The 12,792-nt window shown below is 54.3% G+C and overlaps 5 protein-coding genes across 5 annotated transcripts; all 5 read left to right on the forward strand.

The window, feature by feature from the left end:
• Window positions 1–249: 249 nt before the first annotated feature.
• Window positions 250–1,824, forward strand: BU26DRAFT_595100 (uncharacterized protein; the record flags this gene model as incomplete). The annotated part of the gene is made up of 1 exon (XM_033834927.1): window positions 250–1,824. One exon carries the CDS (start codon window positions 250–252, stop codon window positions 1,822–1,824), a length of 1,575 nt encoding a protein of 524 aa, XP_033684330.1.
• A 338-nt stretch (window positions 1,825–2,162) lies between these two features.
• Window positions 2,163–3,421, forward strand: BU26DRAFT_316300 (uncharacterized protein). Its single transcript, XM_033821988.1, has one exon. It carries the CDS (start codon window positions 2,351–2,353, stop codon window positions 3,314–3,316), a length of 966 nt encoding a protein of 321 aa, XP_033684331.1. The 5' UTR covers window positions 2,163–2,350; the 3' UTR covers window positions 3,317–3,421.
• Window positions 3,422–5,338, forward strand: BU26DRAFT_316301 (uncharacterized protein). The gene has a single exon (XM_033821989.1). The coding sequence runs from the start codon at window positions 3,527–3,529 to the stop codon at window positions 5,081–5,083; it is 1,557 nt and encodes a 518-aa protein (XP_033684332.1). The 5' UTR covers window positions 3,422–3,526; the 3' UTR covers window positions 5,084–5,338.
• Window positions 5,339–5,790: 452 nt separating this feature from the next.
• Window positions 5,791–9,000, forward strand: BU26DRAFT_605185 (uncharacterized protein; the record flags this gene model as incomplete). The annotated part of the gene is made up of 1 exon (XM_033835574.1): window positions 5,791–9,000. The coding sequence occupies one exon, from the start codon at window positions 5,791–5,793 to the stop codon at window positions 8,998–9,000; it is 3,210 nt and encodes a 1,069-aa protein (XP_033684333.1).
• Window positions 9,001–9,685: 685 nt separating this feature from the next.
• BU26DRAFT_519440 (uncharacterized protein) lies at window positions 9,686–12,416 on the forward strand. The gene has a single exon (XM_033829055.1). The coding sequence runs from the start codon at window positions 9,917–9,919 to the stop codon at window positions 12,269–12,271; it is 2,355 nt and encodes a 784-aa protein (XP_033684334.1). The 5' UTR covers window positions 9,686–9,916; the 3' UTR covers window positions 12,272–12,416.
• Window positions 12,417–12,792: the final 376 nt, after the last annotated feature.

Here is a 12,792-nt window from a genome sequence, read left to right on the forward strand (position 1 = left end):
CACATCTTCACATTGTGTATATGCATCGTTCAGCGCCGTTTGGATTGTTCACTTTGTAGTATAATGTTTGTTCTCCTTAGTATTTATCTTTCCCTACCAGCTAACTCGTCTCATAGTGGTCAGCCCCGATTGAATCGGTAAAGAAATCTGACATATATCATGCATTCCCCGCCCCCGACACCGCAATTCTATCTGGAATCATATAGATTGCGTCTTCGAGGAGGGGAGAACGAGCAGGCTGGCCCTGCAATGGCATGTCGTATTGATCGCGCTGGGGAATCGGATGCTGATCTGTATGATGGTATTGATGACCGAGATCAGGAACTAGCTAACCTGAGGCAGGAGGTTCAACGGCTCCAGCTGGAAGTGAACGTTGCGCGCTTCAACAATGACGAAGCCGCGATGAAGAAAGAGGCAGACGAGTGGCGGGCCAGGTTCCAGGAGGAGTACAACAAAGTCCAGCATATTCTTCGCCTGAACCTCAAGCAGGGAGAGAGTATCCATGATATGGAGCTGGCCAATGATCATCTCCGCCGGCAGCTGGAAGACCAAGAGGAGCAGCTAGAATGCTTCAAGGCCCGCTTGAATACCGCGGCTGCTGCGAACTTCGAGCAGTGCCAGCTCACGACGGAGAGCACGCAGCTGCGGGAGGACTTGGTAGCTAAGGGTAAGGAGATCATGGGCCTCAAGACCCGTGTTTCTCATATGGCGAACAAGATTATTGCGGCGGAGAAGAAGGGCAGAGCTGCTGAAGCGCTTCAAGTCAATGTGAACAGACTGCAAGCGGAAAAGAACGAGCTTGAAGAAGTTATCAAGGTGAAGATTCCGGGCCTCGAGCAGACTAACCGACAGCTGCAGGCCGAGCTCGGCACACATCATTCTGCTTCATCAATCCTCTCTAAAGGCTCCGGTAAGCTCGCAGAGCTTGCGAACGCGCGAGTCGTCGAAGCAGAAGCGGAGATAACGGATCTCAAGGAAAGGCTGAAGATCGCGGAGGCAGAAGCGGTCGCGAGGGTGGCATCGCAAGACTATTCCGAAGCTCTGGAGTCCCAGAATAAGCTTCTGCATAGCAAAATCGCGGCTGCGGTGCGCGAGTTCAAAGCCAAGGACGCTCTCATCAAACACTGGGAGCATGAAGCTAAGCAGCGGGAACAGCAGGTTGCCGAGATAGAGATCTGGAGGGGCGAGCAGGAGATGGTGAACGGGGTTGAGGAACGATCGGTGGAGCATCCACCTATCATCCCTACCCCGGCCGAACGCGAACCTCGCGAGCTCTTCGTCGCACCGGGAATAGCAACCTCACCCATCGAGCCCATCGCCGTGCCGCAGAAGCTCGGATTCGCCTTCGCAGCACAAGGTCTAGAGCCCATCCCTATCGAGCCGTCCGTCACCAGCACCGCAGTCCAGACTTCTCCTCTGCACGAGGACATCAACATCACAATCAACATCGACCCCGGGGACCGCAAGAATTGGATGCTCCTCCAGCGCATGCAAGCCGCCCTCTCCAAGGAATCCGACCTGCAGATCTTCGGCCCTCCGCAGCTTGTCCGCGAGCTGACCCGGAAGATGGAGGAACTGCAGATGGACCACGCAGCCAAGGCAGCCAAAGTAGAAGAGCTGCGCAAGGCCCTCGTTTCCCAGGCTAAGGAGATTGGCCGCCTGGAGAAGAATCACTGCACTGTTGCCACGCATCGCAACCTTGCTGATGAACTCATCGCTAAGGACGCCCAGATTGCGATGCAGGGTTCGCTTCTAGGGTCGTATGGGCAGAGTTTGGCGCGGTTGAGGAGGGCGCAGAAGGATCTTGGAGTAATTGGAGCATGATATTCCTCATGGGGCTTATGGTTCGTAGTGATGTTTTTACGTAAATCCGTGGCTTGGGACCGATATGGTGGCTCTTTGTTGATTTCGTGCTTTCACGATTTTGGGTTTCTATTGTTAGATTCGGAATATAATGAGAAGAACTTTTTAAGACTATGTACATGAATGCGGTAAACACTCGGAAAACCTGTCTAAGAGTCTACTACATGGTAGGATTTTCGCTACTGTGCTCAAACTTGTAGGTGCGTGGCGCCAATGTGTATTGATCGTCACGTGGATTGGAGGTCCGTGCGTAGCGTCTCGTCCAATGTTGCTGCCTCGCGCTGGGCTGCAGTCATCGACCATCCATCAAAGCCACGTTGTCCTTCATCCTCATGCACACTAGGCGGTCATCGATATGCCGCCTTAGACACTGCGCTCTCTTTGCTTCGCCTGGAATCACCTGAAGCTGGCGTTCTCGCGTGCAGCCTTTCGCCACTCTCATCGCTTGATCTTGCCTTGCGTCACGACCACGTACGGCCATCGCACCATGTCCACCTCCACGACTACCCGCAGTCTCAGCAAAATCAACACATCCAAATTCTACCTCGAATGGAAGGGGCATCCCATTAAGGACCTTGCGAAATTGCGAGAGCTAGTTCTCCAGAACCGCCCAGATAAACCCATTGTGTATCTCGCAGGGGACTCCTCTCTCGACAACAAGTACTGGGTACCCAGTGCCGGTGCGGGAGGAGAGGAGCTCGGCGTCGAAACACCAGAAATCTACCACCAGACGCTCGACCGCCCGCGTCCGAAACCCGATGTCGCATTCTGGCTCAATCATCTGCTCGGCGACAGCGCCACGTGCATTAATGCCGCCATCGAGGAATCTATGCTCCGGGAGCGCGACTTGCACCTCCTCTCCCACGATGTCTTCATCCGCGACAATATCCGCCCGCAAGACATCCTCATTGTGAGCGTTGGCGCAAACGATGTCGCTCTTCGCCCAACCGCTTCTACTATCTGGCACATGGTGCAACTGGCCTGGCTCACCTCACGCTCTTCTCTCGAGCACGGGACAGCTTCCTCTCTCTCGTACTTCAAAGAACTATTCGGTACCAAGGTAGAGGACTACATCACGCGCCTAACCCTGCGCACCAAGCCTCGCGCGATCATTGTGTGTATGATCTACTTTCCACTCGAAGCGAAGTATGGGCAGCAGAGCTGGGCGGATATGCAGCTGAAGGTGTTGGGCTATAATCGGAATCCAGAGCAGTTGCAGATTGCCATTAGAAAGATGTATGAGATCGCAACGCACGAGATCAAGATTGAGGGAACCGAGGTGGTACCTTGTGCGCTATTTGAGGTTCTAGATGGGTCGAGAAAGGAGGACTATACGGCGAGGGTCGAGCCGAGTAAAGAAGGGGGTAGAAGGATGGCGGAAAGGCTGAGGGAATTAGTTGACGAGGTGTTGGAGAAATATCGTGCAGCTGTGTCTGGTTCACCACAGCAGTGAGCTCGAACCATCAGACGGGAGTGAAAGCTCGATCCTATTCGATCAGTGCTCTCGATGGTAACTCCCGCAGCAAAAGCATCAGCCCCTACACACTTTCCCAATACCATTTTCCTCGAGTCTACTCCGATCTTTATCTTGCCTTTTCTTCTTTGCGTTAAGTGCTTGAGCTAGTCTCTACTACGGCACACACACAGCAAACCCTCACAACCCATGGCCCACCTGTTCGATGGCATGGATCTCTCGCATCTCATCAACCTCGGCGCTCAGGTTTTCGTAGCCTACTTGGTCTGCGCGCATTTCAAGCACTCGGCGGATGCGTCGAACCAAACGAAACACGCTGTGAACCGTGGCAATGACCTTATCAATTGTTCGCTCAATACTCTCAACAACTCGTTCGACAAAAGAATCGAGGGTGTTGACCGCAATGCGAGGCATTTCTACAGGCTCTTGAGGAAGAAAGACGAACAACTAAGGCGGGCAAGGCGATGCGCATCGGGGCTTCGGCACAAGATTCAACATCTTACTCTCCGAAATCGAGGTCTCGCGAAACGCAATGGGAGGTTGAGACGGTACCTTAAACGCCAGGTTGATGTGGTACAGTTGCAATGCCCGCAGACTTATGCGGTAAAGACGGATGCTGCTGATCAATTGACTGGCGTTGAGGAGCTAGGTGGACGGATGACGCAGGAGAGAAGTCTAAGTTCGAGGACTTCCGACTTAGCGGAAGAAAACGCTGGAACGGAAACGGACCGGGAGACGCTCTCTGACGACATACTTATTGACATACGCAACAACCTACAAGAAAGAGGAAATGCTCAGCAAGTCCTTCAGGGCTGCCTCGAATCGACACAAGAACGACTGCAATGGAGTCAAACAAGGACTGTCAAGCTTGACGAGCTCGTCGAATTAGGGCGCCGCGCCTTGAGCCACTTCAGGGACATTACAAACTTCGAAGGCCTGCGACGCGAGCATGATACCATAGTCTGGCACCGCGCCTCCCTATGTCAAGAGCTGGGTCTAATCCTCACAGTCCTCAGCACCACTGCCTTCAGGACCAACAATTCGACGCTTGACGTGATCCGCGGCACCGAACTAGACCGACTGAGCGAAGCGTCAAGAAACGTTATTTGCAACCTCGATGCTCGCTTTCTCCAAGCCGTGATGAATTCGCACCGCAAGAAAGACCAGGACACTGCACTCATGCTCCACGAGCGCGAATCAGAAGTCGCTCGTGTGAGGAAGGAGCGGGACGCTGCGCGCTCCGAAGTACGCACCACCGAAGAGCGACTGAGAATCCACTCTGAGGAGAAGATGAAACTCGGGCGTCGCATGACCGAACTTTACAACAAGGAGACCGAATACAGACGAACCATCGAGAGCCTCCAAAAGCAGAAAGCAGGTCAGAACACGACGCAGCCTATAACCGCTTCGCCGCCTTGCACTCCCAATTCAACTGCAGGCACTTCTTTCCATCGCAAGTATCCGTCCCTTCCTATCCGTGTCGATCCGGCTATGCTACCCACTCCGCCAGAGTCCCCGTATTCGTCATCGACAAATTCGTCGAAGCCGAATGGTCAACCGATCCCTAACACTCCAAGTAGAGACCCCTCGAGAGTCTTGCATCGGCGCTCCTGGGCTTTCCAACCAACGCCTTCCCCCCTTGGGCCTGGGGATGCTGTGAATCCTTCTGTGGTATCTACTTCTTCTCCGCTCGGTGCGGCAATTGAGGATTGGCGGTGGCATGACTCGTCTAGGGATGGACAATGATTAGGTCGGGGGTGTGGTGCTGGTGGGCTCGTGGATTCTTGCGAAGTAGATGAGAATTAGGGAAATACGAGCATGTTATATTCGTTAAAATGGAGCAGAACAAGTCTTCGCATTGAAAGTTCATTTTTGTGCAGGCTCAGAACAGACCGGCACCTCCCGGTGCGGAAAAGGACATGGGCTGGACCTAAAACAAAGGGAACCCACATAACCTCAAAGAAGGTTCCAGATGATGGGGGCTGACCTTGGATAAAGACACAAAGGAATTGCTCAGAAAAGAGATGTCCGTGCGTCCCCCCACCTGCAGACTAGAGAATATGACCCCCAGTGAAGCCACTGGATGCTCTAGGTCCCACATCTAGAAAAGTTTTCTACTTTTCGTACCAGTCGTTATTAGCGTGACGACGAGGACTCAGTGAATTGCAGGAGCCCGCGCAGCCGAACAGGTTCAGTTACATCATAGTGTGCTTGCGCGTATATGGGCACGTGCAAGTGGATTCACTCCATGGATGCCAAGCTCGCACCGCCAGGGCAACCCCGCTCATAAAGCTCCCCACCCACCCAAAAATTCCTGCACCGCACACCTGCGTACGGACACAACCGAAACCAATCGACCCGCGATTTGGTCCGCTCGCACGCAGCTACAACGGTGATACCGATCACCCACGTCCGACAAAGCCTGCGACTAACTGGAGGGGGCCTTCCTCGCCATGTCGGACCCAATAATTCCCCCGTTCTGCACCATCACCATCATCGCCGTCGCCTTGCTCTTCTTCTTCGGCGCCCTCACGGTATGGAACTTCCGCAGCCTCAAGAGCGAGACCCGCCGCCACAAGTCCAGCAATAGCTGGCTCAGCAACACCATCGGTGGCATGAGCACCTTCCTAGAGAAGATCGACACCAAGATCGATAGCATCCAGACCGTGCTAGACCAACACCGCGAAGAGACCAACAATAAATTCGAGGCCGTCGCGAAGAAGCAGGAGCAGACAATCAAGATTGCGCGCCGGCGAGACCGACACGCGATGGGGCAACACGTTCGCACTCGCGTCAAGAACAAGACGCTCGAAGAGGCGCTCAAGAAGGCGGAGCAGAAGCGGCGAGCTGCGCTTTTGTGGAAGAAATTCTACAAGAACGCGTTCCAGATGAGGAATCAGGACTTCGAAGACGCGCAGAAGCGTGCTGCCGAGCGCCCCGACAAGCTTGAAGCGCTTATCTCGGCGCTCTTGACTCAGAAGATGCTGGGATTCGAGAGCTCCGTCCCGCAGAAACTCTCACCCATCGCTGCAGCCACGGCCCAGGAGACGGTACCCACACCTGTCCAAAAGCTTTCGGTAGTGAGCCCCATCGCTGTGCAACAGACAGAACCGGCAGCAGCAGTGGCTCCGAAGATGTCACTGTCCACCGTCACCTTTCAAGAGACGGCGCCAGTCGGCCGAGAGTCCATCACCAGCAGCACGCAGACTGAAGAGCGGACCGTCACCGCCAGCAAGTCTGCAGACAAGGAGATGGCCTCAATCAAGTCTGACCGCGATAAAGCCTTCAATGAGCGTGACCAGCAGAAGGAAGCTCTTTCCCAGCTAATCACGGCCATCTACGCCTTGGAGATCAAGCGCAATGGATCCTCTCCGGATGGCACTGCTCTGTTCCGACCAGTGGCTCCCGGCAACAACAGGCTGAATATCAGGTCCAGTGCTTGTTATGATACCCTTGTCGGCAGGATCACGGACGCTCTGACGGAGTTGGAGAAGCAGAGTGAGGGATATGTCGAAAAGATCAAGTCCGCTGAAGCCGACCGGGATGCCGCACAAGGAGCTGTGAACGATAGCAAGGGAAAGGTCGCAGAACTCCAGAAGAAACTGCGAGACATGGAAGAGAAGCACCGTAATGAAGTTTCTACCCTCACCAAAGAGAAGGAAGCCACTGCAGAGGAGATTCGCAAGCTGACCGACAGCATCCCTGACATCCGCAAAGCCGCAAGAGACGAGTCAATGGAGCTGTTGAAAGAACAGTATGCAAAGAAGAAGTCCGTGCTTGAACGAATCCATCAGGACAAGATGGCCAACGTGGAGGCCGAGCTTTGTGCCATTCACAACGTGACCGCTCACGCCGCCGAAGTTACCCAGGAGCGCGACGCGGCCAATGAGAAGCTTGCAACTCTTCACGCCACCCACAAGAAGGATATGGAACTCGCCAATACCGAGAAGAACAAGCTCCAGTCCGATATTGCAACCCTTCGTGCTAGCAATGAGCGAGACATAGACGTCGCCAACACCGAGAAGAACACGCTTCAGTCCGAGCTTGATGGTGTCAAAGACAGGCTGGATCGATTGGACGCCGAGAAGACAAAGCTCGAGGCCGATTGCAAGTTGACGGATTCGCAGCTCAAAATCAGCCAAAATGAGCTGGAAGAACAGCGTCGCTTGAGCGCGCAGAAGAACAAGACGATCGAAGAACTCAGCGCCCAGTTGCGTGGCAAAGACGCTCTTCAGAAGACTTGCGACGAGGCCCAGACCAGGATTCAGCAGCTTCAGGTCGAGCTGGAAGGCGCCAAAACTGAGCCCGCCCAGTCGCAATCTCTCAATACGCAAGACCAGCAGGAGCTCGCGTATCTACGCCTCTACGTGTTTGGCACTCAGGAGCGGGAAGGTCTGCACCAAGCTTGTCCGCGATTGGAGGGTGAGCTTCTGGAAGCACAAGCTAAGGCTGAAAGGCTGGAGCTGGAGCTGGACGACGCCCGTGTGGCGTTGTGGATGGAAGACCAGGAAGTACAGGAGAGTGACGATGATAGCCAGCTTCAGGAGGACGGAGAGGAGGCTACCCAGGACGAAGACAAGGAAACATGCGTCCAGGATAGTCCGCCCAACGAAGTGAAGGATTCTAGCATCGGCGGCGAGCGCAAGCGTCCAAGCGAGAACCGTCAGCGGTGGGCCGACGATGTCGAAGCCGCCATCAAGAATGGCGAGTTGTCTCCACCTAAGGAGAAAGCCAAAGGCAAAGCCACGGTTGAAGAGCCTGCGAAGAAGGAGAAGGCCGGGGACAAGGCCACGGTTGAAGAGCATCATAAAGAAGAGCTTGATACGTCAAAGACCAAGGCACCAGAACCAGCTCCCACGACCCGGCTCTCAGAATGCAACAAATGCCACCAGCACGTCGAAATCCCCTTTGGCAATCGCCCGGATGGCACCAAGTACTTGGACTGGGCGGACCACAACCGTGTTTGCTCGCCGCCAAACAAACTCCATCCCTCCATTAAGGACTCAGACTTCTGCAAGCATTGCGGCATGAAGATCACGGACCGGGGCGAATTCTTCAAGAAGCACATGCCGCAGTGCTCCAAGAATGCTAAGAAGGAGGGTACATACAATGCCTTCGATCCGATTACCGGTGAGCGTATCCAGCGCCGGCAGTTATACGATGGTGTAGCGCCTACGCTCGATTTCGGGGGAGTTAGGGGGATTAATTACCAGCACGACAGGCAATATGTCGACGAGGCGCATGCTCGAGAGGGCTCGGGGGCGTCGCCAGTCGGTGGCAGGCCGGCAACTCCTGCTCCCGCACCTGTGCAGACTCCAATTCATGCACCTGCACGGCCTGCTGCTCCTGCACCTGCGCAGACTCCAATTCGTGCCTCTGCGCGGCCTGCTGCTCCTGCCCCTGCCCGTGCGCAGACCCCCGACGTTGCTCAACGGGTACAGACTCCTGCTCCTACCCGAGCGCGGACACCAGCAGCAGGCCCGGTTCCAAACACGCCTAACACGGCCAACAACAACGAGGAGCAACTTCTCGACCCAGATGATCCAGCCGTGATAGCGCTTCAGCAGACGATGAGACCGGTTACTGGAGTCCGTCTAAAGCCGGCAGAGTTCATGCCAGGTATGAAGAAGGGTGGAATGGCGGCGAGTCGATATGCGGACTAGGTGTGACCTTTATTGGAGGGCTGAAGTTAGAGAAAAGTGTGTGGCTCGAAAGAGTTTGTGTTTAGTGTTGGCGTCAGTCAACGATGCGGGAAGAAAGTTATGGTTTATTCGTTTTTCAGGATGCGCTCGTCAGGGCCATTATATAGAGTGAGGAGTAGGGTACTGGGAATATTGCTTTTCTGTCCTGCGTTTTGGGCTGTGGGAGACGACGTTGCTCCCAGTTTTGCGGTTCGGGTCTCGAGGCGTACGTCATAGACTAGGTTGCATTTTGAGGCGCAATATGACATTATTAAATGGAATCGATCACTTTCCAAGTCAACCTTACGACGGATTTGTTTCTATATGGGCAGCAAAAGTGCGTACAAGATGGGTAGAATATCGGGGAGAGTCACGTGTAAAGCGACAAGATAGGTTAGCGTCCCCGTGGCCCCTTTCAGTTCCACTGGGCTGCGGGCCCAACCCATCTCTATCGCACTCCATCTCATCTGCATCCCGTCTGCCCTTGCATGCTCCCACCGTATCTATGTGATGCCTGCCTCTAAAGCGCTGTTTATCCGGGTACCCGGGGTCTTAGGGCTGCTTGGCACTGTTACCCGTCTTTCTTGTCCTCCTTGACCACCTGCTCAATGAGGCAGCTCGTATGCCGCGCCAATTCCACATCATGCCTATCACCAGTATTTAGGAGGCGCAAACCTCCCGTCCGTCTTTCCAGGAGCCTTTGCGTCTCTTGCAGCTCTTCTCGTGCCACCTCTCGTTTTCGTCGCGCGGGGAACCGTCGCGTCATCGGCAAAGCGAGATAGATTGCAGCGCGAGTTGGCAATCTCGGAACGGACGCGTCGACTATTTTTAATATTCATTCGCCCCTGCTCGAGGAGACTCTGTCATTGTTTTCCAGCTCTGCGCGTCGTTCTTCGATATGATACTCTCCCTCGCGCTTTTGGCGGCTGCCGCCTCGCTGATTCATGCGATTGAGCCACCGCGATCCCCACACCAGCCCCTCGGAAATGGGACTAAACGGCTGACCTATAATATCACCACGGACGCTCCAGCCCTGGCTCCTTCTAGCAGGACGCTAAATTGGGTCAGTACCGGTAAAGATGGTGATTACATCTATACCGGCGGCGACGGATCCTTCATTTTCGAGAACATCGCGACCGGGGAATCAACAACGTTTCTCTCCGCTGACAAGATACCCGCGGATTACTGGGATTACTTCATATCTCCCGACGCGAGCCGTGTACTTTGGGCTATCAACTACACCAAGCAGTATCGCCATTCCTACTTCGCCGACTACCTCGTGCAGGATGTGGAGTCAGGAGAAGTGCGACCGCTCGTTTCAAACTCCTCCGGCGATATCCAATACGCGGAGTGGAGTCCGGCTTCTGCCTCGCAAATAGCTTTCGTTCAGGGCAACGATCTGTTCATCTGGAACGAAGGCGAAATCGCGCAAATCACGAGCAATGGCGGCCCTGATTGGTTCAATGCTGTGCCCGATTGGGTCTACGAGGAAGAAGTCTTTGGAGACCGATACACGCTCTGGTGGTCTCCAGACGCGAAGTACATTGCCTTCCTCACCTTCAACGAGACCGGTGTGGAGACTTTCCGCGTACCCTATTATATGGACAACCAGGCGATTGCTCCGCCATACCCTCGCGAATTGGAGCTGCGATACCCGAAGGTCGGAACGAAGAACCCCACGGTTGGCTTCAACCTACTCGACGTGGATGCGCTCACGGTTACGAACCTCCCCATTGATGCCTGGCCCGAGGACGACCTCGTGCTTGGAGAAGTCGCATGGGTCACGCAGGAGCACGGCAAGGTCATGTATCGCGCGTACAACAGAGTGCAAGACCAAGAAAAGCTTGTATTGGTGGATGTAGCCTCCGGATCGTCTTCAGTTGTGCGCGAAAGGGATGGCTCCGACGGATGGCTAGAAAACTACCTAGCTATTACCTACCTCGGCTCTGTCGCAGGCTCAAACGGTACTTACGGAAACTCGAGCGGCGACTATTACTTGGACTTTTCCGATGAGAGCGGCTGGAACCACCTGTACCTCTTTCCAGTCAACGGCGGCGAGAAGATCGCGCTCACATCCGGCGAATGGGAGGTCAGGTCTGTTTTGAAGATAGATGCCAAGCGCAGCCTTGTCTATTACACGTCAACGGAGCACCACAGCACGGAGAGCCACGTCTACTCTGTTTCGTACAAGTCCGGCAAAAAGACGGCTCTGGTCGATGATTCTATTCCTGCATACTGGACTGCGTCATTCTCCTCTGGTGGTTCCTACTACGTTCTTCGCTACGCCGGTCCAGACGTTCCATACCAGGAGCTGTATTCCATCAATTCTACGAAGCCTATCCGCACCATTGTAGACAACAAGAGCCTCTGGAACACGCTACAAACGTACAACCTTCCCAACATTACCTACCAAGAGCTCCAGCATCCCTCCGGTGTCACGCTCAATGCCATGCTCCGCTTACCACCTAACTTCGACGCCAGCAAGAAGTATCCCGCCATTCTGCTCCCATACGGCGGTCCTAACGCCCAGGAAGTCACCAAAGCCTTCAACACCCTGAATTGGAAAGCTTACGTTGCCTCGGATCCCGAACTGGAATACATCACCTTTACCGTCGACAACCGAGGCACAGGTTATAAAGGCCGCGAGTTTCGCTCTCTCGTGACCTCCAATCTGGGAGATCTCGAAGCGCAGGACCAGGTCTGGGCGGCCAAAGAGCTTGCCAAGAACTCCTTCGTCGATAGTGACCACATCGGCATCTGGGGCTGGTCATACGGCGGCTATCTCTCTTCCAAAGTCGTCGAGCTCGGCGACCCCATCATATCGTTTGCTATGATCACAGCCCCTGTCAGCGACTGGCGCTTCTACGACTCCATCTACACGGAGCGCTACATGAAGACACCCACTCTCAACCCCGAAGGCTACAACAAGTCGCGTGTCCATGACACCGCCGGCTTCAAGAAGATTGCGGGAGGTTTTCTGATCCAGCACGGTACTGGCGACGATAATGTGCACTTTCAGAACACGGCGGCGCTGGTGGACCTGCTGATGGGCGATTCGGTTAGCCCGGAGAAGATGCAGCATACATTCTTCACGGATAGCGATCATAACATTCGGTATAATAATGATGGGAGGTTTCTGTATCGGCAGCTGAGCAAGAAGGTGTTTGAGGAGAAGCAGAGGACGGGCGACTTGAAAGGCGGGCATCAGTGGAGTAAGAGGGGTCAGAGGGGGCAGAAGAAGTGGACAGCATGAGAAGAGGATAGGCGACTGACCGTAATTGGGCTCAACCGCATCGTTCCTCATAAATTCAACTACATGCCTTCCCGTCAATCCTTCCCTGTCGCTCAAAATGGACCCTCATGTGACTATATTCGCTAGCGGGGTCGATGTCACGGAGTAACCCTGCGCCCATGGTAGTCGCCTTTGCCTTCGATGAGTTTGCAAGCGTAAAAGCCAAGAAGCAAGCCTCTTCTGATATAAGAACCGATAGACTCGGCGAGAGCATTCATACCGGCGCACTTTCATATCGGAGGGCATTCATACCGGAGACCATTCATACCGGACCGCTCCCGGTATGAAAGGTAGTTTCACTGCGGAAGCTTATCGATAGGGGACTGAGTTTCACAACGGAACTCGCGCTCCTCCGGTAGGAAACCAATTTCCTACCGGAATGGTTCCGGTTTGAAACTGCCTTTCTATGCGGAGACTCATAACAGGGCAAATGCCCGAGCATATTAATCTATCCAGAGTGCCAGTGGAGGCGGGCGAGATAC

Source organism: Trematosphaeria pertusa (genome assembly GCF_010094035.1).
Source record: "Trematosphaeria pertusa strain CBS 122368 unplaced genomic scaffold BU26scaffold_7, whole genome shotgun sequence".
NCBI classification, from domain to species: Eukaryota; Fungi; Ascomycota; class Dothideomycetes; order Pleosporales; family Trematosphaeriaceae; genus Trematosphaeria; species Trematosphaeria pertusa.

Bases quoted from the DNA above. Each gene is read 5' to 3' on its own strand.
- BU26DRAFT_316300 (XM_033821988.1), top strand. From the start codon at position 2,351: ATGTCCACCTCCACGACTACCCGCAGTCTCAGCAAAATCAACACATCC.
- BU26DRAFT_316301 (XM_033821989.1), top strand. From the start codon at position 3,527: ATGGCCCACCTGTTCGATGGCATGGATCTCTCGCATCTCATCAACCTC.
- BU26DRAFT_519440 (XM_033829055.1), top strand. From the start codon at position 9,917: ATGATACTCTCCCTCGCGCTTTTGGCGGCTGCCGCCTCGCTGATTCAT.